Source organism: Stylophora pistillata, chromosome 4, assembly GCF_964205215.1.
Source record: "Stylophora pistillata chromosome 4, jaStyPist1.2, whole genome shotgun sequence".
Taxonomy (NCBI): domain Eukaryota; kingdom Metazoa; phylum Cnidaria; class Anthozoa; order Scleractinia; family Pocilloporidae; genus Stylophora; species Stylophora pistillata.
The window spans coordinates 31,235,276-31,258,451 of NC_142522.1; the positions used below are offsets into that span (position 1 = coordinate 31,235,276).

The window sequence follows — 23,176 nt, forward strand, 5'->3', positions numbered from 1 at the left end:
ATCAGGTGAAGCCTGACATCAAATCCAGAGATTATCAAGAATATTTTCACCAACTTCCATAGTAAATGGGTAGAGTTCGTAAATGATGCTGACAGCGATTAACCAAAATATTTCTCTTTGTAGGTCAAAAACAAGTAAATACAATAGTTGACAAATTTACATATTCACAACTAGATAACAACTTAGTTGATACCAGCTAGATACAGCCTGACTGACGAGGACTTGACAATAATTTCTAAAGACATTTTGCATTCCGCAATAACCCAGAATAGCATTAACGTTACGAAGCTCTTTTAAAGAGAATTTGGAAGTTTAAGTGGGTCTCTAAAACAGTGATAATGGAACCCACGCTCCCTAAACTTTTGTGAAAGCAGTTAGCCATGGGTGTGATGTTTGGAGGTTTTGTACCGGTGAGACATACGAGTTTGGATAAATAAGCCTGACTGCTTACGAAAATACCTACTAAAGTTTCAAAAAGTCAGAGGTTCAATACTTCATTCTAGATCCACATCTTAAGCTAGCTGGTTGCTTGGCTGGTTAAAAATTGGACGTAGTTAGGAGTCAGTATGTCTGACGCCTTCAAACATTGGCTCACACTGTAGCGACATTCCAACTTTTGGGACGAATCTACAATGTAACAAAATAAATAAGACTTTTTGGCGAAACAAGCGTTACATGAAGATGGTAAGAATACGACTATCGAAAAAATTAAGACTTCCATTCATTCCCATCTTTCATTCGCGCGGGGTTCGTTTTCTGATTAGAAAAATATGAGTCGTAAACTAACAAGATTAAAAAACAAATTCAACAGCAGCTTGGTCTTGCAGTATGCTGGTAAGAACCACAAAAGAACTAAAAGGTACACCAATACGGAAAGATTGCACATTACTTTTTACCAAATGACGTGTAGTAAAAGATTTGAAACGCAACAAGCGATACCCACATTAAAAATTATTTAAAAAGCTTTTTGCAGCAATGAAATTTGGAATTTGCAACACTGAAAAGGTATAACTGTTGCAATATACAGAAAGAGGAAAATGAAATATTTCACAGCTTACCATTAACGATCCACTTATCTTGAGCAATATACGAAACCGCTGGTACGCAGTACTGTGCTACACCGTGTTCAGAGGGACTGGTACAGTTCAGCATCCAAACCGGTACAACTACTCGAGTATAATGCTACAAATAATAAAAATAAAGAAAAAAAAAATGAAGATAGGAAAGTGAAAGGGTAAAGACGAACTACGGAACAATGCCTATTTACACTGAATTAGAGCAGCCTTTGTATTAGTTTAAAAGGGTGATAAACTTTGTATTTCGCGTGTCTGTAAATTTAACTGACATACAAAATCGTTAGTTAGATTGTTACGAATCAACAGAGTCACATTTGATCAATAAAAATAAAATACTAAACAGAAATTTTCCTGGATTTGTTACTGACCTTAGGATAACCCATGCAGTTATCCAGCATCCTCAGTTCTGTGTCCGTTATCGCGTACACACATCCTTCAACTGAGTTTCTTGGAGAGAATTCCATGTTAGGAAATCCGCCAGCTTCATCGGATGTACCTACCGTAATAACAATTTGGATAACATGACAAATAACCATATAGAAAGAGTACACATAAAAATTACCAAACATCATTAAATATGGATCTTATCTGCCCTTTCAGACTGGAACGCTCACGGAATTCAAACGAAACGTCTCCTCGAGAGTTAGATTTCTCTTTGTCAAAAGCTAAATTATCCATGTCTTTCTTTTACGCCACATAGAACATATGAACCTGTCTTGGCACGAGTTCTACGAAGTCTACTTGAGGGTGAAGTGTGAGTTGAGTACCACGCTCACCCTTTGATTTTTGAAATAGCTCTGTGTGCAAATTTTACTACCCTTTACCCTAACTATGTAAAATAGCGTGACAGACAAAGGCTATTCAACAAAAAACAGGAACTTCACGGTCTGCTCCTTGTAAACAGTGTCTAAGGTTCTTTGCCTGAGAACCAAAAGACATAAAGGTGCGGGAAACCGAGTCCTCATGCGAGAAAGTTAAACGATGTCCCATTATTTTGCGGATGTCATTACAAATACATTACATATTATTCCTGAGTAAGACGTCTCGAACATTCAACCGCCCGAACAGCAGTACGGTGCTCTAGGTCGTTCGATCGGTAATGCGGAAGGGAATGAGTTTGAATCCTCCTCGGTGATTCAAACCTTTTTTTTTTTACGGTTCCAAAACATACCCCTCTTGTTAAATAGAATCTGGAATCCAAACAGAATTCCCCACAATCGCGTTTTAGGCTCTCGACGCAAGTAAATGGCCATCCTATAAAACAAAAAATAAATAATTACAAAACAATCAGTAAGTATACTACTTGCTTTTAGTATAATTTCAGAGCTGAACAAAGGGTTTCTAGCAATCTGATTGGTCGAGCGGTTCCTTATATGACGCAATATAAACCGCTCCACGCGGTTTATGTGAAATGTTAAAATAAAATGCTAATTAATGTTACTAATGTGTTATGATTTTAGAAATTTCTCTATTGTTCAGCTCTGAAATTATACTAAAACAATTATTCGCCTTAGGTTCGGTGAATATTGTCGAATAATCCCCTCGACTTTGTCTCGGGGATTATTCGACGATATTCACCTCGCCTTCGGCGAATAATTTTTAAGTAGAAAACGGTCTTTCGTACTAAATGAAGTGGTATTTACTTTCACGACACTCATCAAATACTTCCACGATTCCATGCGGCTCTTTTTGAGAGGTTCTTTGAGTAAATACAGTAAGAGAGAGTTAGGAAAAGGAAAAGGGGGGGAGGGGTGGGGTGAAACAATGTCAACCATAACTGTACCTAAAGTCTTGACCGAAAAAAAAAATTAAGAAAACCACCATGTTCACGAAGAATTCCTACAAAAAAGAAGATCGACATATCACTACTCAACCATAATTCTATTTTTGTTGTTTTTTACTGTAGTGTTTTTTAGTCACTTACACGGCACAATTTAAAAGAAGTGAAACGTATGAGTTTTCGTTTAAGTCGTCTTGATCCACTACAATGAACCTATCAGAAATTTGTGGTAGTTGAGCCATCAAGCAGCAAGTTAGGATTTCACTGATATGATTGCTTTAGCGCGAGTATTCATCAAACTGCACAAACTCCCTTGCTCACCTGTTGGGATTCATTTCTGGTCCATAAGCGAAGTAATACAACTGCCCCTCTGGGGGTTTAGCATTAATACTGAAGCAAAGAGGTGGAAATGGAGCAATGGGCTTCTTCTTTGTATCATATCTAACGCAAAAATTTGAAAAAGAAAAGGTTCGGTCACCATTTTAAAAGTGAGGCAATATGAAGAAAGTAGTACATGGGGTATGCGATATATCTGATGACTGTAACAATAGATACAGTACACTGTGGTGTAATCCTTTTACCCCCATGAGTGACCAACATCTAGATTCCCCTAAATTATACTACCAAGCAGACACGTTAAAAGATTGTGAAGTATCAACACAAAGACAATTTTGGAATGTGACGCTTCTTTCTCAGGAGTAGAGGCGCAACACTGTTATCCTAACAGCCTTCTTTTACGGGAGCTCTTATAATGAATTTCAGTAGACACAGAATACTTTGGAAAATTTGTGTGATACTGAATAAGACTATAGTATGTGCAAACCTTGACTCGGACAGAGTCATCGTTTTCGCAACCACTTCCAAATCTGTGGAATCATTGGCAAAGTCTTCAACAAGGCCAGCATTAACGCCATCATCATCGTCATCACTGACACTATCAGTGCAGTCATCAAGCTCGTCATAACGTTGTCCGTCAGTCACAGTACACAAGTTCTCATTACTTGAACTCCACCCCAATTCAGAGCTGTAATTACTTTTATCGATAGTACGACCATAAGCAGATGAACCAGTCGCACAAGACATCGTTTCCACGCCAGAACTGCTGTCCTCCCAATCGTTAAAACCTCTAGATTCACTTTTATCTTCCATCGTCACAAACACACTTGTTGGGGAACTTCGAGGCGATTTTTTGCCGTTCGAGCTTTTATCCGGCTTCTCGCTAAAAAGTGGAGTCTTTTCCATGGAAGACTTGCCACGACACATTTCTACAAATTCTTTTCCCAGTTTATTAGCAGATGCCATATCAGCTAAACCATTTCTATCGCTATCTTTGCCTGTAATTTCTTTTGCTACCAAAGTCATGCTGCTAGGCGGCGGAAGTCCCTTTTTTACCGGGGCACTCGCACTCCTATCTCGATTCTGCTCGTCCAATATTTTTTTGTACTGCTCAGTGAAATAACCCGGTAACTTCTCCCTCGCAGACTTTGTCAAGTCATCAGTTTTTCTACTTGTCATGGAAGTAACAGTGTTCGAATTTTCTACCTTACGTATATTTTTATCGTTCTCCCTTCTTTTTCCTACTCGTTTACCTGACGGTGGTCTCGGTTCTATTAGAGCACCAGCCGTATGTCTCATGTAACCAGCAGACTGCACCCTTCTTACTTTGGGTCGCTCATTTCGAGGATTCCGAGGCTTCATTGCAGAAGTGCTAAGATTCAAAGAGTCAAGTACTTTTAGAATGTCCGCCGAAGGTATCCTGTCAGAATCTAAGGTATCGCCATCCAGGTATTCATCATCATCGTTGTTAGATCGGTCAAGCGTTCCCACGCATGTACTTCCATTTCCAGAGATTACCCTTATATGAACGTCAATTATTTTATCAGGATCTAAACCTGAACGGTTGTTAAAAGACTCTTCAGCTCCTGGGTTACGGGATACTGGTTTCAATTCTGGATGAAGCCTGTCAGTGGTCTTCTGGCATGACTTGATCATTGAAGAGTCAACAGAGAATTCATTCTGAAGCTCACAACTTGAAGTTCGCTTGGATTCCCTGCCACCACACGTTGTTAACTGTGTTTGTTTCCCTTGTGAAGTACTAGTTTTCCCCCCGCTTGCCTTCCGGACACTATCAGAGTTGTTATTTCGCCCTCTCTCAAACTCATAGCTACGATTAGCTGGTAGAAGATTCTGTCGTGCCCATCGGCCTTCGTCTTCATCGCTGTCGTCTGGGTGCTCTTTTTTACTGTCATCAAAATGAGGTTTACAACCACTTGCAAGAGTTTTGTTCTCTGTTAAAAGGCAAAGGAGCTTCTCTTTAGTTTCATTCTCATCCTGGTTGAATCTCGCCACTTGTTCAGGTTGATTATCTACATCAATGCTGTCATCACTCAGTTCATCTTCAGAAAAACTAAAATCACTGCGGCTGTTACTTTCGTTGACAGAAGATGCATAGGAAGTGTTATGAATGGAACTTTCTGGGCGCAGTAACTGACTCGGGCTTCCCGGTCGTACAGCAGCCGATAATGCTGTCTCCGAAGTTGAGAACACTCTTGAGGACTTGACACGCTCTAGTGAAGGGCTGGTCCGCCTTCTTGCAAAACCATGATACCTTCGTGTACCTGAAGACGAAATAAGATAACAGAGGTAAAATTACAACCCGCATGTGTGCGAAGGCACACGATTAAACCTAGAGCGATAGACATAGAGCAGAACGAGCAAGCGAGTAGTAACACAAGTCTGCTCTTTTACGCGCGTGTAGCTCATGTTTTCACCACCCCGTCCAGGACAAAAACTAAAATTGTACAATCATATTTTTATTTGTTGTCTCCTATTGAGTGCACACGTGCCCATGCACTCGTGGTGGCATTGAAGAGCGGGTACTAACGAGTGTGTCTGGGCGCAGTCGTACGCAGAATATAAAGAGACAAACTACGACATTTATGCTGTATGAAAGATCTGCTTATTTCCATCTATTAGTAAGCTAAGGGCCACTTTGACCATGCACAGACTTACCAGCCAAAATTCCTTGACAATTGTTTACGAGAGGATCAGAAGCCGTCACAGGTCGCCCAAGTGCCTTAAGGCGACCTCTCTGTAACTGGGCTGGAGGAAGAATCATATTTCTTGTTCGTTTTGTCCTTTCCAGCTGCTTCTTGATCTTTGCAACTCCAGCAGTGGTCCGCTGCTTCAACTGAAGACTAGGATCAATGACCTGCACATAATTAAAAAGCATAAGCTTTTTTATTTGTGTGTCCCAATACCACATACACAACAGAAAGGTACTTATCACCTGAATTCCAGGGATGTCAGACCAAGATGTCATTCAGAAAGAAAGACAGGATGGTTGGGGGGTGGCGGGGGGGGGAGAGGAGGGGAGGAAGGGAATGAATATTAAAGTTATTCCTCTGAGACACCGACTAGATTTGAAGAACAATGTACAGAGCATGCATTTCTTGGGTTACAAAACCTAAAAGATTTAAAATGGAAGCTATTCGTGGCTTTGAATTTAAAGTTGCCTAACCCAAATGTATGCTAAAACTGAGATACAGAACAGTAATTTAGTTCTAGCATTATTAGAGTCTTAGGATTTGACTCTACATTACCAGTTACTTGTTAAATCATTCTCTGACCAAAACATTACCAAAACGGGTCCTTTCACATCTTTCTCTGGCCCTTGTTTAAAAGGAGAGGTGATGTAAAAATTTCCTTTTGGGATCTGCACTCTACTATGTATGGTTCTGTTTCTAAAGGTGGGTGCACTTGTTGGTAACCTGGATGGATCTCTTTCACTTTCAGCAACTAATGAAGAATCTTCTGTCAAATTAAAAAGCAGCATTAACTTTCAGTACCACCCAAATGTAACATACAATTGTTATGTGAGAGGCATCTTTTTTTATGCTTGAGACCTTTCTATTTAGAAGGAGTGTCATTTATTGCAAGAGGCCATTTTTAAACATGTAGGTTTTAAAAACAAAAAAAGTATTCTGTAACAAATTGAACCACTGGAACAACCAGTTGGAAGTGTCAATCTGTACAGTCACTAACAAGAACTGTAACTTAAAGTGGTAAAAGTTCAGACTTAAATTTAAGAATAAAAAGTAGAATTATCAGTAAACTTTATTACAAAACTTTAACTTAAAATTGAAAAATAAAGTGAAGTTGAAAATGCCCATGGATCTAGATGAATCCAATGTTCAAAGGCCCTGAACACAACTTTCAACAAAATGTTAGAAAACAGCTAAACATTGTACTCTCTTACCGAGGCTAAGTTCAGAAAATCTGGTGTCTATGCTCAAGTGCTTTCCTGGTTGCTGAAAAGTTTAAAGACACCAGTAGTTAGGCTTTGAATTAGAGAAAACCTAGTGGGGTTTGTCACTAATTTGATGCAAAGGGGATATACTGCCAGGGATTAAAAACAATTGGAGTTAATTCGCAACTGCTGCATTGTGTTCCCGAATTGTATGCTACCAAATAAATGCTTGTCCAATTATCAAAAAGATCAGTCTATCCTTTTTGGAATCTTCAAATATTGACAGATGTACAGCTATAGATAGATTTTATATAAAAATAATGAAATTTTCTCTCAATGGTTCAGCCTGACAGTAACAAACATTACTACAGAAATCTATAGAACTTCATATGGCTGTAGGTATTTATGGGTTATAATTAGAAAATCAATTTTCCAACTGCTTCGTTTTTTCATTAATTAACCCACAAAAAATCAGTAACACTAGTTCATCAAGGCTCAACTGACCCAGGTCCAATTTGAAACAAAGAAGGTGTTGATAAATATTGTTTAATTCCTAAGTGAGAAAGGGGTAAAATATCATGGCTGAGGGGGGGGGGGGACAGGGGGGTCACAGCCTCCCACTTCCTTTAACATGTTCTCCTGCTTCCTGAACTTTTGAGGCCGTTGGCTTCCCTTCATCATTTTACCACCATCTTTAGGTTGATAAAAAGGATCAAAAACCTGGGTTTAGCTTGCAAGCTGTGACAAAACATGTCATTCTTGAACTTTCTCTAGTGTTGCATTTTTTTTCTTTTTTTTTTTTTGGGAAGGGGGAAAGAAGAGAATATGTAATTCCCTCAAGATGAACATTATTACAGGCCAGTTTTCACTAAGTTTTCACTAACCTGGTTATCACAATAGCTTCTGATTATCTCACAACAGAGACCGTGTAAGTCCAGTGTGCAATTTGATAGCTAATGCAGTTTCATATATATTCACATGCATCTAGGAATCCATAAATTACTGGAATTTTGCCATTTAGAAATGAAATTAAAAGGCCAAACATATCACTTAGAGTTTTGTACTCCTATCTTGTTTGGCCCTGCTTCTAATTTAACTAATTGCATATCCATCGTGTTTAATTCTTCCCTCTTTGTCAGAAGTAGCTATAATCATGAGCTACATAAAAGCTGGCTTCAATGAACAATTCATGTCACTGAGCATTCAGTTTCAGCACTGGTAGAGCATTATTGTCGTTCAGCTAGTTATCACATTATAAAAACTATTCAGATTTCTTCGAAAAATCTTGTTTGAACCTCTGGGAAAACGTCTAAAAGTTGTACATGCATTCTTTGATACATTTATTCACCAGTATGATGCAGCTGAAGGCATTTGCAAAAACAATGTCTTCTACAGACTGATTTCTAAATACCACACGAATCGCTCCGACGAAGGGCTAACGCTCGAAACGTCAGCTTTTATAACCGTAACGGTGGCCAATTTACCATTTCAACTTTGTTGATATATTCAAATTAATAATGCAACACTACCGTTTCCTCAGAACTCACGACTTCGATTATTTCCGGGAATCACACTTTCAATTATACAGTGTGTAGGCATTGTAGTCATGATATTTCATGTCAAAACAAATAAGGCTTATCCACATAATAACCTCTCCTTCTTTACTGCTTAAACTTTTTGCTAACATCATGCAAGTGAACTGGTGTGAATACTGCAGTCCACTTGACTGGATGGCAACTGTCGCGTTTTATTTCAAACGATAATGATAAGTTACCTGATGGTTTGTACCCCTTGGAGGCCTGACGTCAAAATCGATATCATGGTCTTTCAGTTCTTGTCTGCATCTCTCTGTTACAGCGAAGCTTCTTGTACTTGACGCAACCGACTTTCTCGGAATCTTAGTTGAGCGAAGGTCGTCATTCAGACTGGTTGCATCCATCCACTAAGACTTTTCAAGACCCGCTGTTCATCAAAATATCAAATTTATGATTAGAGATCAGACAATTTTCAAACCTTGACATCACCATATTTCCATGGATTCAGACGCCATTTTAATAATTCCCGCCTTACAAAGCATCATGGAAGTAAATACTGATAAGCACTATGGGAAATTCAATATGGCGGAAGACACGTTTAGACGGCCTTGCCAAAGTGGTAAAGATTCCTACCTTTTTGATTTAGCCGGAGACAATGTTAAATGGAAAACAATATCTCTCACTCACGTGGAATACCCAGAAGGTAGTGACATAAAATTTTGGACCCCTGCCGGGTTTTTTAAGCATCATCAACCCGCTACTGAATTTGCCGCAAGCCTGTAGATCGAACTTTGCTATCTCAGATGTATTACGGTTTTATAAGCCTACAAGGTGAAACAAGCTCGTCTCTTTTTCCTTGTATGTTACAGGAGACATAACGGGGAAGATCTTGGCATGGTGTAGTCTGCTTCCTATATTTATCGTAGTTGGTTTTATTACTTTAATCATTTTCCGACGAGAAGTACACACGGTAGGTTGGTTTATTTTCAATGTAAATGTATGGGGCAAGAGTTCCATATAACCCCATATATTAATTATGCATAGAGTATTGCAAAGAAACCTTTGTATTTAGTCTTTATGAAATGAATACATAATTAATGTAAGGGGTTCTACGGAACTCTTTCCCATATATGGACTGTGATTGAAATCTGGAAGAGTGGTTCTCTTTAATTGAAAGTGTCATGTCACGTCTTTATTTAAAGTGTTTTACTCTTAAACTCACAGCTCATGAGTAAACCAGTACAATACCCTTTTTACAGCCTAGGAGGTACATATTTTATCTTTCTGGTTTGCATTGCTGTTAAACCCCTATCAGTAAATTCTTGTTTGTCATAGGGTAAAATTTCTTGACAATGATGCTTATTTGTGTGACACACATCAGTACCACATATGGTTTCCTGTAATCGTTATGTTTAGACAGAAATGGAGAGATATTTACTATTCATTTAGTCAAGTTTTGAAAAAGGTACTGTGTATCAATATCCCTTGTGAAGATGCAAATCCCTGCAAATTCAGAAGTTACAACTTTAAAGGCAGAGGCATAGCTATGGCTCCCCTCCTCCCTTTACAAGCCTTTTTTAATCAAATGACCTACAATATTCAGGTGGCAAATACTGGTGAGAACCCTCTGTTTGACACAGTGGCTACAACCTTGAAAGGTTCTGTTTGATAAGCTACACACTCCCTCCCACAAGTCCTAAATCACTTATGTCAAAATGAGACAAGCATCCTGTTCTTAGCTTACATCCAAAATATCAAAAGCAGACAGTTGAGAAGTTCCCCTGTGATAAAATAATAAGATAAAATAATGTATAATTAGACTCAGTGATCTATTTTCAAAAGATGTGAACTACTTTTTATGAACAATGGGATTTGAAATTTCTTAGTCCTTAACAAGACTCCAACTCCACGCCTGCCAGATACTAAATTACCAAGCTTTAAAGAATTCAATGGTTTGAATGTTTTTGTATGTACTAAATACATAAACATGTAATTTATATTATGATTGTGTGCAAATAATTATGAGTCATTTTAGGCAAAATTTTCAGTCTGTTTTCCTTGAAGTATCATCTTGTGTATGAATTTTACTTACTACGTTTCTTTGCATTGACAGAGAGGGTTCTTCTGTTGCAGATGACTTTCTTCGGAGGAATTTTAGTGAATGAACTTGTAAACATGGTGGTGAAACACAGTTTAGCATATCCTAGACTATGTGGGGGTCATGTGTTCTCACATTCTGGACATGCAATGCCATCAGATCATGCTCAGTTTATGGCTTTCTTTGCTGCGTATTCTGTCCTGTTTATATATGTAAGGTAAGCAAATACTTGAGGTCTGACTGAAATAACCAAATTTTGTGTTCCAAATGAGATTTGTAATGGAAAACTTGAAGTTACTGTCTACATACACATGTAATGCTGTTCCTACAAGAAAACAGCAGCTACTGTAACTGCAAGAAAACCAGCATGGATTTGACCCTTAGAAAGTATCCATGAGTTATAGTGCAAATAACCAAAAGACTCAGGTTTCTATTTGGTAGATATTACAAGGCTACATGGTGTAGCAGTGCCAGTGGCCCCTGGCGCCTTACTTTTGCTCTTTGGTGACTCAGGAATGTTAGGTTTTTCATAAAAAACATTTGCTGGGCACCCTGGATTTCACAGTTTCAGAGCACTGGGCTCCATTCAATTTTCCTTAGAGCACAGCCTTGTATTAATCACCATCTTAAAGGCTGGTCTTGTATCAAAGCCTTGATTGTTATACTTCATTCTATTCACAAACAAGTGATGATTTATTCTTTTATTTTCAGGCTTCTGCATTTTTCTCAGGCAACCACAGTATGGGATGATTTAATAGACAATGTATGGCGGCATATACTAGCAGTTGGTGTAGTATTAGCTGCTGTCGCTGTTGGATTTAGTAGGTTGGTGGCAGTTTGTTGGTCATTTTCACAAGGTGTTCATTACTGCCAGGATGTTTGACTTTAACTATTCGTAACAAGAATGACAAGCAGTGATTTTTGAATACCAAAGAACAAGACTAAGAGGAAAAATCTGCTCATAAGGAGTAGCCCATATTGCAGCTGCTTTAATCTTAGTTTCTTCAACTTTGAGTAATTGGGGATCTAGCTACTCACCTCAGAAGAGATGCCAGTCACTGCAGGTTACCCTCCCCCCCAGTAGGAGGGCCCCTGTTAAGAGTCAGTGGCAGCTTGTTTTTACTGGCTGTTCAAGGGACTGTTGTCTGTAATTTCACAGAAATGTTAACAAAATAATTCTCCAATGGATGTTGTTTTGTTCACATGTGACAACCCATTCCATTCAATTTAAAATCTTAGTTGTCTTCTACCAATCACAGACCCCAGAAACCTAAGAACACAACACAATGTTACACCAAGGGCTCAATGGTCAGTGCTTTCAATAAGATTTGAAATAGGTGGCTACCTTAGTACAGCACCCGCTGGAGAGCAACTTGAGTGTAACTTGAGTGTGCTGACCACAACTTGAGCATGGTGAAATATACCCAGCGACTCACAACAGAATACCCGCCAGAGCTCCGGCGGGTGCCGGGTCTTATTTAAAGCACTGATGGTAGACCTTTTGATCCAGAGCTCCACTTACAAAATAGATAAGTGATGCAATCATTCACCAGTAGCAATTAAGCAGTTAGTGGAAAATGAAATGGAAAATCAGTATAGTATATCTTTACTTTTACTTGTAATTTATAACATATTTGCCTCGGCAGTAGTGATTTGTGACAGCCTTTTCATTTTTGAGATAAATTCCACCTATTCAAACTATTCATGAAATGAAAGTGAAATGTAAACAAATGCAACTTAAGGCAAGCCAGCCAACTTGTAACAGACAACAGATATGTGAACAGAAACAGTAATTCAAACCGAGTATTTGAAATATTCAACTGCACTGGACACTTTTCATATAAGTTGTGTTGGACATGCAACATTTTTCTGCGATGAAAACTTGCTTATTACCACTAATAATTGATGTACAGTAAGTACTCTGCCCTCTTTTACACAAAACTCTGCTTGTAAAATTTTACATGCGCTATGAATAATTTTATTACACACATTTTCATGTAATTCTTTCACCCACAAGTGACAGGCATGTAATTTGCATGTAAATTGCACGCAGTATTGTGGATTTACATGCATGAAACACGCATATAATGCTGCTATTCCTATGGCTGGTACTGTATATTGCCACTGTGTCTCAGGATAAAATGTAATGGGCATTAGATAAAATCAGTAAAATGTACCAGTACTCAACACTCAAATAATTGTATTTAAACACTGGCATTCTGTGTCACAACTATGCCAACCATTGGTACTTGCAGTGCACTTGCAAGAAAATGAGAAAAGATTTGAATGAAACAAGACACGTCTTGATAGAAACAAGGTGCATCTGGAGAGAAACAAGACATCTTGAGATGTCAAGATATCGGAAATTTTTTCACTGGCAATCAGATTCATTGTAATCAATGAATAAAATTGCCAAGTGCATCACAGCTTGAACTTGTAGTTCTAGGCCCAGTTCTTTTGAAGGTTGATTAACCCTAACTTTGGGTTAAATTGTAGTCCGGGTTTACTTATTCCTTTGTTTAAAGATCCTACTTTGGATAATTTTCTCTTCTCTTTTGAGGGCATAATTTGGATATATCAACAAAGTTGAAAATGGTAAATTGGCCACCGTAATGATTACAAAAGCTGACGTTTCGAGCGATAGCCCTTCGCTCCAACGAAGGGCTAACGCTTGAAACATCAGCTTTTGTAATCGTTACGGTGGCCAATTTACCATTTCAACTTTGTTGATATATCCAATTTATTTCGTTACTCCCACAGACGCAGCCCCAAACAGTTTCTTTCGAAACTATCAGCCTTTATTCTTTTGAGGGCATCCTATCACCATTTATAAACTTAAATAATTGTATAGAATTTTTTTGTAAAGCTTACAGATTTGAAATCAGATTTCACACTAAACCTGAGTTATCTTAACCTACCTTTAACCTACCTCTGTATTTTTTTCACAGGGTATACCTCAGATACCACACCCCACAGCAAGTGGGTTATGGCTTCCTGCTGGGATGTGGATTGGGTATTGCTTGGTTTTTTTTCACACAGACAGTTCTCACACCAATCTTTCCAACAATAACAACCTGGTAAGTGATAATTTTGTAACACTGATTACAAGTAGCTTAGTACATTAATTTTAGTTGCAGGAGTCAATTCTCAATCTCTTTTGACTTCTAATCTGTAGAACAAATTCTTGTAGACATTTTGTTCCCTGACATCAAGTTGGAGCTGCAACACATAAGATTTTGAATGCAAAGGTTCTGTTCTTAGAGAAGATGTAATAATCTTTACTGATTCATCTATGTAAATTCAAGTTCAAATGATGTTGGGAAATGGTCCAAAAGTACTATTAATCTGATTGCTTTTATAGTAAATGTATATAAGTATATATTTAAACATTTGGTTCAGTTTAGAAGGCCAAAACATAACCAAGAGAGACATGGTTTTTAGAGAGTTTGCTGTTTGTAATGTAACTCTCTTTTAACAGGCCTATCTGTGAATACCTTATGATCCGTGATTCAACACTGATCCCATCAGTCATGTGGTTTGAATATACACAGTCAAGAACAGAAATGAAGTAAGTTCAATTTATATGCACATTTCAACTTTGGCTCAAAATCCATAAAATGTAGGTGTCTGTGACTTCTAACACAACAGTGGTGTGTTGTGTCAACAGTCACCATCTTTTGATAAGAGTATAAATGAATAAATTATAAGTAATTGTCAAATAATATCAAATAGCTTTATTCTTTTTTTTCATTGATAATTACAATGTTTTTCTTTCCAAGCAAATTAAGATTTTATATATACACATTGTTTCTGAATTAAACAAGTCTCTAAGATGGTACATGTCTACTTCCTTTTTTCGCCCAAAAACAAAATGCTCATATCTCATGCACTGATCAATTCAAAGCTTCAACACTTCTGCCCCCCAGGGCATTTGACTCTTGTGCATGCCCCTAGCTGGGGAATTTAAACCTTTCCTGGGTGGGTTGGGGAATTTGAACCTGTGGAATTCTTGTGTTTGAAATTTATATATGGAGGAGTTAAAAGGCAAAGACTCTCCTGACATGATGAACTGACTTAGAAGAAAATTTTCACTTAAGTAGAATGATGTTACAAGCTAAATTTTACAACATTCATTGATCACTTCAAAGAATTGTTCAAAAAAAAGTTATGCTTGACTGGGGCATTTGGAAATTATTTTGGCCTGCAAGGGCAAGCATATGGACAAACCAATCTTCAAAAGTTCAAATACCGGTAGGGTTGTGAGGTGGAGGGATGACACATTTGGATCTAGACTTGATACCTGTACAATTGCAGTTTGCCCTTTGTTGAAGTGATGGGGCTACATAGCAGATTACATTTATTTTATTTCTTTCTGTTTCTTCTCTTTTTAGAAAACGACAGAGGAGAGGCTCACACAATAATTATTTTAAGTCTCATACTTCTTGAAAAGGGAGATGAGATCTCTACAAGTTTGTGCTCTAGAAAACATTCAAGTGTTGTTTATCTCCTCGAGAATGAAGGGAGATGCACGAGATGCCTCTCTTTATCAATAATTAATAGTTATCAATCCTCAGGAAATCCCAATGATCAATTAATTAATTGTGCTTATCTTTCCAATTCTGTGGTACCCTGCCTGTGGAAGACACTCACTTAGTGGAGACCAAAGAAAAGACAGGGCAAGTGAGAGAAAAAAGATGGGGGATTCAACAAAAAAAGTCTTTTTTTTTTTTTTTACCTTACCCCTTTCCATTTTCCCTTGCCTGCTTTTATGTTGGTCTACATCTGACCAAGAGCCAATTACAAGCTTTATTATTGTCATAATTATCATTTCTGTAGTGCAGAGTACCAATACAGTGAGGTGTGAATGATTTGTTCAGTAGTATATACCTTCATTTTAATATAGACAAAAAGAAGAGTAGAAATTATATTGGTGGCCTAGGGAGGTATTGTTCCCTTAATTTTAAATAGTAGAAAATACAAAAAATTTTTCCGAGAGAAAAAAGTTCCCATTTTTTTTTTTATTTTGGAAGGGGAGTGTTTAGCTCTGTATTTCGGGGGTAGCTAGTGTAGGTTAATCGTTTTCATAAAGAATTTAAAGAAAAGGGTGTAGGTGTAACCTGCATGGTATTGAAAATTTTCGTATTTCGTTACTTTTAGCCTGGGATTTTTTGTGATTTAGATTTTAATTTAAACGGATTTTGGGTCCACTTTACAAAAAATTGGTTTTCTTTTGGAGCAATCCACGACTTTGTATGGACCTCCTTGTTGCCTTAAATTGGAAGCATCGACCTTCTACTTTGAAGGGAATAAGTGGTCTCCTAGAGAAAAAATATGTATTTACTTTTTATTTGCTTTGCAAATATGGAATAGTTCTATTTTTGATGAAAATAAGACATACCAAACACTTGAGCCAATATTGTATGTTAGTTAAGAGCTTTGGGTACTATCAAGTTTTATTTGAATGGTTTTGTTGATGTTGGTATGTCCTGCAGCTTAAAGATTGAAATGAGTCGAAGTAACCTAAGTTGTATCTTCTTGACTTCGATTATGCCGTGAGCGTTTATTTTTGAGTCATTTATTTTTGTCAAATGAAAATCACAATCAACAACCAAACAAAAATTCTAGCATTAAATATTTTATCTTGAGAAATTTTACAGGTTGTGACTTCACTGCTCTATCCAAGTTAAAGAGTTGAGGAAAAATGTTTCTTGTCTCCACGGATTCATGATTTCCTGCCAGTCTACCCAACCAACAGTGTTACATTGACGCAGTTTCATGCCTAAGGGGAGTTGCTAGGCACGAAAATAGCGTGTCGCTTCGAGCGGATACGCTATTTTCGATTCCGGAGTGCCTGGCAAACCTCTTAAGCGCATCCACAACTCAATAGTGTACGCTGTAGTGTTAACACTTTTTTTAGAACATAACATCGATACACTGTAGCATAAGAGTTTCCTTTTACTGAACCAAAATGTCCAGTAGCCTTACATGGGCAGAAAAAACAAGCGCGCGAAAACTAGGCATTGTACCACTTGCCGCGCGTGTTCACTCGTCGAATCAATGGAAGGCAAATGTTATCACGTTTACTAAAATTAATGAAAAAGCTCTTTCTGGGCTTTGTATCTCTAAACAATCGGTGCAATTGCTCAATCATGAGCAAAGTGTCAGACGAAAGTAAAAAACCGTCCTTTAATGCCATTTGGAATTGGCCTGAATTTCGGAGGAAGAACTGTTGAAAACATTTCGCACGTTTTGAATATTGCGGTTGCCAAACAGCGATTTCGGTGACTCTTGTTTGGTCTGGAACGACACGGATTGTTGGAAACTTCTGACGGCTGGCAGTGGCTGTTGACTGGCAGTGGCTGTCGACTGGCAGTGGCTGTTGGTGGAGGAAGTAAAGGTTCTCTGTCTCAACAAGACTTGGCTGTAGTTGTGGAGCGGGGAGGTCAAAGGCTGTAGCTCACTAGGACTTCTCACCGTGGTGTCCTGAAATGGCCTCTATGTAGCGGTTTGAAATCCCGCGTTGGACCCGAGAGTGATGGCATTAGCGTGTTGATATTTTAACAACAATCTTTGTGTGGCTGTGTATTCTGAGCGGTCGTGCTTCGGAGCGGTCTTGCTTCTTACCAAACTGCATCTTCGGTCGTGCTGTTTTTCTTCGGATACTGACAAAAGGCAGAGCACTTTGGATCGACTATCTGCAGGACGGCGTAGCCGTCACCTTGATCTTGGGTTTCATACTTTATTGCTTCTTTTTCTCTGCTTTCTGCATCGTTCAATCCTCCCGGATGATTCTTTGATATAAAATCGTGGCTCATTGTTCTTCAGCCACATCCATTTCAGACTTTAAGCTCTTCGTTGTCAAGCTTCTTTGACATTCATGGCCCATTCGGCAAAGGAAAAAGACAACATGAACCAAACGTTCCTCCGCAGGGAACATATTGAGACAAGGAAAAAACTTCGCTAGATTTCAGGTTCTGGAGGTCTTCTTCCTCGATAGCAACTTGTGTGAGACATTTTTTTTTGCCACTTCGCTAAAGGAATTTTATTTGTGAATCTAGCATCAAGTTTGATTTTGAAAATCTTGGATCAGTCGAAATTCTTAGTCCTCCGTTTTAAAGGAGGAGCATTGAGGTATCTTTCGATAGTGTTACGAAATCCCAGTGAGGTAGATTTGCTGTAATCTACGCCCTTTTTCGTTCTGGCTTCTGCATAGAACCTGCGTAGATTTTGATCTAGATGGCCAATTTTCTTTGCCTCAGGCGGGGTTTGAATTAACAAATGGTAAACACCACAGCGTGCAGCTTGTACTATTGAGTTATGGATACATGCGAGAGGTTGCTAAGCACGAAAGAAATGTAAGAGTCGCGCGAGGCCATAGCCGAGAGCGACTCTAGCTTCTTGAAGTGCATTCATAAGTCAATAATGTTCACTGTTGCGTTTACCATTTGTTTCATAACATAACATTGATACATTGTAGCAAAAGAGTTTTCTTTTATTTAACAAATCTAAAGTGACCAGAAAAACAACCGCGCGCGGAAAACTAGTCTTTGCATTTGCTCACGTCAGCAGCGTGCACCCATGGGCAAATGGTGGACGCTGAATTCACCAAGCAGAGCGAGGGCTTTACTTTGGTTATATTATAACATTAAACGGGGTTCCACGGTTGCAAACATTTTGCTTTGTAGCAAAAGCTTCAACAACTCATTTCGTCAATTTTAGCGCCATTAAAAGCCTATTAAAATGGACGAGGTTATCGCTGAGAGCTGCTTTTTACGTATTGTGATTCCCAATTTGTGATTTCTTTCGTCTCTTTTGAGTGCTGTTAGCCAACAAGTTCGTTAAGCTCGCTTTCGATTAAACTTGCAAATTTCTTTGCAGTGGCTCAGGAAATGGGGCATTTCTGGGGCATTTCTGTCTCATTTTCCGACAACTGCGAAGACATTTCCGCATTTCTGGCAAAAGAGACTTCTATCATTATTTCCTTTAAGAGACAATTGTATGCGAAACATCTGTTGACCTGGAAAAGTTTTCTCACGTCAGCAGCGTACACCCATGGGTAGATAGTGAACACTGAATTTACCATTGTAACATAATACCTGTTTTAATTTTAAAAGGTTCTTTTCTTTTGCAGCATCTTTAATTTTGAGTGGTCAGGTTTTGAAGAACAGCTGCTTCTAGTAAGACCTTCCCATTGGTTAGATCTGAGTGTACGTGGAGAGGAAACATGAAACTGAGATATGTTAAACAATATAATGCACTTTTGGGTGTTTAGCAAGCTGAAGTTCTACGGCGACAGACTGAATTTTCCAATCAATTTTGTTTAACTACCTTACCAACTCGGAGATCATGAATACTTTGTGCGCCGTTATTTCAATAGCTGTGCTAAATTCGGTTTCAGCGTGTATTGATGGTAAGTTTTCTCATTGATGTCCCAGTTTGGTGAAGTTTGTTTAATATGCTAAAGAAATTGGTTTCGTCTTTTGTAAGATGTTCAGTCAGGCAGCGTTATCTCGTCCCTAGGTCATGTAAGTTATTATAAAGTAATATCTTTGTCCGCAGTCTGGGTCTATGTTTTATATAAGTCTCACCCTCCCAACTCTCTTAAGCATCAGATCACTTGACAATGCCTTATTATTTATTATTATTTTTTTTTTTTTCATTTTGCATCGATCGTTTGCGTGATGTGCGAAACATTTCACTTAATATTAAAGGCTTTGGCGTGCCTTTTTTAATTAATTTTTTATCTGCGCAAAAAATAACGGAGTTCCAAATGAAATTTGAATGAGTGAGTTTTCAGTGATCTAGAAGCTTACCGAATGCATTGTTAAACCATATGATAGGTCATATACGTTATTGATGAAGGTGGACATCTGTATAACGGGTGGTCTGACATATAAACTTCTTTCTTTTTCTATGTATATTTATGAGCGTATATTTTGTTATGCAAACGAAAACGCTTTAAAGCAAGCTGAGAATAGTTTCCACTCAGATTTTGTTGGATCAATTGTGACGTAACTGAAGGCTTCAACGACTGCCTTACAGGCAACTGCCGTATAATGGAATTCCCAAGTAACCTTTCCAGCTTTGGAAAACGCTTGATTAGTCACGTGATAAAAACAATACCGGAAATGGACAAGGACTCGTGTGAATGGCAGTGTTACCTGGATCACAACTGCGTCAGCATAAACTTACAGTTTGAAGGAACACAACGAGACTGCGAGTTGAATAATTCGACTTATAGTGAGCATCCCAAGGATTTTAAAACAGTAGATGGTTACTTTTATCGCGGAACAGAAGTGAGTGTATGTTCCTATAGTTTGTACTTTACTTATCAGTTTTCAGTTGATGTAACAATAACCAAGTTTCAAGATGTCAGTGCTCGTTGGATTGTGACAGGCAAAAAGATGTTTCATAACAAAGGAGAGTGTCCAATCTCCCCTCCGCTGGGCTACTTACCTATCAGAAGGCTTACAAGGGAGGGTGCAATCAGAGCGGCCTCAAGCGCAGCCTTCCCTCGGGAGGCTTTCAATCATTGACGTTCTCAAGGGAATTTACAGAAAATTGGTTAATTAAGTGCATGTATATTCTTCCAGTTTCTAAGACCACAGAAATTATTCATAAATGAGAGGCTTCCTTTCAAAACTTTGCACCATGTAGGGCTGTCTTCTGCAGAATGTGGGATAAACTTACACCATTCTTTAAAACGTGTTTTAAAGTCAGACGTGTAAATCAAATGAGGCCAGGTATGCGACATTAATTTAGTTTTTTTTTTTTGTTCGGAGTTTGTTTCCGGAATTTATTTGATTACTTTTTTTTTTAGCCTAAAACCTCTACTTACTTCAGTTGAAGAAATTTATTATAACGAAGTCAAGGAAGCAGTTTGCTAATTGTCTTTTTATCATGGGTATTATACAATGAAACCTGATGTCTCTCTATCCATGAAAAATCGCGTGCTTCACTTTATTTTTCCCAGAACGCTTGCGGTGGTTCACCCTGCAAGAACAAGGGAACTTGTCAATCTGGTTTTACAAGCAAAAAATTTCGCTGCTTATGCACTTTCGGATTTACAGGCCATGACTGTGGAGGTAAATGAAAAAGAGCTGGTTAGTTGAGTTCTTACTATTGCTTTAATCTAAATTACGCAGGATAGATGAATTGGCGAGCTCTTCAAATAATAGTAACGTAGTTGGAGTGTTGTTCTCCCATCCAAAGTGGTAAACCGCCAGAGAGTGCTTTTTTTTACTTTTCAGTTGTTTGTATAATTTGAGCGAGCTCGGTGTCTACGACATTTATACTCTTGGAGTTGTTGTCGTACGGTGGCATCATTTCACAAACCACAAAATCGTAAACAGACAAGTGCACATAGGATCGAAAGATAACACGAAATGACTTTTGCAAACACCAGCATACCCCTTTACATTTTGTGTACGCACTGTTTTCAATATATCTGGGACCCGAAAACCCAAAAAATTAAAAAGAAATGCTTATGAAAAGCTTTTCGAGGGGTCAAACATTGAAGTGTATCGTGAAAGACTTGCTCGTAATACAAAACGCATTATTCCGCAGTTTTCAGTAGGTTCTAACCAAGTTTCTTTTGTATGACATTTTTCTTGATCTGAACCTTGAAGCTATTTATCCCTGTATAAAGGATGAAAAAAAAACTATTTCGCCATTGAAAGTGGCGGTGAATTTTGCAGAAGAATCTAGAGTCGACAACAAATCGTGTAAAAAAAACTACTAAATCAACTTGTCTCTCAAAGATATCGATGAGTGCTCTCAAGTCAACAACTGCAGTGAATATGCTCATTGTCACAATACCGCTGGTTCCTATAGATGTAAATGTAGAGAGGGATATTTTGGAGACGGATACACCTGCGAGCCTGGTAAAGACTGTCGCTTATAACCACGTAATATTGGCCTGTTGCATAAATTAGTAGAAATCGAAATTGTGTAATACAATGGACCTTCGATTTAACAAAGTGCCAAGGGACTGGGGAGATTGGTTCATTATATCGAGGTTCTGTGGCATACATTTTACTGTAACTTTGGCCGGGCTGAAACTGAAGTATCGTTCGTTATAGCGAGAACTGTAGATGCAACGCAGATAGCGCAATTGTTCATCAATTGTCGTTAAAATAATCCACGATTGCACTATTTCTACCTCACTTTACGCTATATATTGGTCAAGAAATCCGCTTCACTTTCTCGACTCATCAAAAGGAAAATGAAAAAAACAGTCATGATTTAATCACTTTGACACAATAAAGAATTTACTTGTTTTATATTTACGCCTGTCTAAGTATTCAGTCAAAAGCGATGCAACTGTACAGAAAGAAATCAACCGCTATGAAACAAGCTAAAGGACCCTTTCACTTAATAATCAGCGCGTAAATCCAAATATAATCCACTTTTTTTTTTCAGAGTTCTCCATCAATTCAACGATACTATCGGACAATAAATCTTACCGCAGCCATCTCTATGGGTTTCTAGTTCCAGCCGTTGGAAACGTTTCTCACTGGCTGTTGTGCTTTCGCGCTTCCTCTGGAAAGGCAGATTCTACATTTCACAAGAAGTGTAATGGAAAAAATCACACCATCACTATCATAGAAGTGAATGGTTACATATTTGGTGGATATGTCGACATCCCTTGGTGTAAGCAATTTAATCAATAGATCGCAACTTTGTATTGGTTTATCGGCATAATAACCTACACGGGACGATAGGAGAACATGGAGAAAGTCTGAAATTCTAGGAATACTAACATCCCGCGCGGGTTATTACGGCGGTAAACTGATAGAAAGTGCGGTACATTGTTTTTATAGAACTAATTTGAACTTTTTACGGGTTTACTGGTGCAATTAGGGATCGGTTTTTTACCAATTAGGGAGCTCGCAGTGTATCAGTTACCATAACAATTTATTCTTTTCGCTGGAATTCCAGACTCAATGATGGGATAAAATATTTGACAAGATTTGGAAGTTAAAGTGCTATTTATTAACCCAGAGGAGATCAACCACATGTCCTTAAAATTACCCGATAAGGCTTCATGGGCCTATGTTAGCCCGGCTCGAGATTTCTCACTTTGATCCCTTGCTAATTCTGGGAACTTTTAAGATAAGAAAAAATTTGCGGTGTTGTCATTGCAAAGAATAAGAACCTCGGTTTCATTGCTTTTTTAACATGGCGCAATCAAACTTGAAGTTTGCCGAGTATCCAATCACCGAAGTCTACGTGCGCTCTGCTTGGGTCGTTAAGGATGACGCAAATGAGGTGATTTTACACTTTGAAAAGGAGAGGCCAAACCAAAAATCATGCGTGCTCTTGTCCAATCGGTTTATCGCACGCTTTGACAAAGACGCATGGAATTAATTTCTTTTACTTTATTTCAAATCCATAAGCTTACTGGGCGCGTCGAAAACAGTATGTAATACATCTCAA

General features: G+C 38.3%; 3 protein-coding genes across 8 annotated transcripts in view; 2 read left to right on the forward strand and 1 right to left on the reverse strand.

Moving 5' to 3' along the window:
• Positions 1-98: 98 nt before the first annotated feature.
• LOC111335905 (uncharacterized) lies at positions 99-9,044 on the reverse strand. 2 transcript variants are annotated; one of them, XM_088759222.1, is made up of 10 exons: positions 8,880-9,044; positions 7,115-7,166; positions 6,497-6,666; positions 5,869-6,067; positions 3,680-5,474; positions 3,178-3,297; positions 2,248-2,330; positions 1,445-1,572; positions 1,059-1,182; positions 99-627 (listed from the first exon to the last, which is right to left on the reverse strand). In XM_088759222.1, the coding sequence occupies exons 1-10, from the start codon at positions 9,042-9,044 to the stop codon at positions 518-520; spliced, it is 2,946 nt and encodes a 981-aa protein (XP_088615348.1). In that variant the 3' UTR covers positions 99-517. The 2 variants fall into 2 exon arrangements, with proteins under 2 accessions (XP_088615348.1, XP_088615347.1); XM_088759221.1 differs by having other exon boundaries at positions 6,497-6,669.
• A 94-nt stretch (positions 9,045-9,138) lies between these two features.
• Positions 9,139-16,387, forward strand: LOC111335906 (dolichyldiphosphatase 1). The gene is made up of 7 exons (XM_022941900.2): positions 9,139-9,343; positions 9,510-9,610; positions 10,774-10,955; positions 11,450-11,563; positions 13,687-13,815; positions 14,217-14,306; positions 15,130-16,387. Exons 1-7 carry the CDS (start codon positions 9,139-9,141, stop codon positions 15,182-15,184), a joined length of 876 nt encoding a protein of 291 aa, XP_022797635.2. The 3' UTR covers positions 15,185-16,387.
• A 137-nt stretch (positions 16,388-16,524) lies between these two features.
• Positions 16,525-23,176, forward strand: part of LOC111335926 (uncharacterized) — a 7,917-nt gene continuing 1,265 nt past the window's right edge. Inside the window, exons 1-5 of one of the 5 annotated variants that reach the window (XM_088759226.1) lie at positions 16,525-19,148; positions 19,717-20,034; positions 20,712-20,823; positions 21,499-21,621; positions 22,160-22,390. In XM_088759226.1, coding sequence (XP_088615352.1) covers positions 19,146-19,148; positions 19,717-20,034; positions 20,712-20,823; positions 21,499-21,621; positions 22,160-22,390 — 787 coding nt within the window. In that variant the 5' untranslated portion in view covers positions 16,525-19,145. Of the gene's footprint in view, positions 19,149-19,716; positions 20,035-20,711; positions 20,824-21,494; positions 21,622-22,159; positions 22,391-23,176 lie in introns of all 5 variants that reach the window. The other 4 variants (XM_088759225.1, XM_088759229.1, XM_088759228.1 and 1 more) reach the window with 4 other exon arrangements.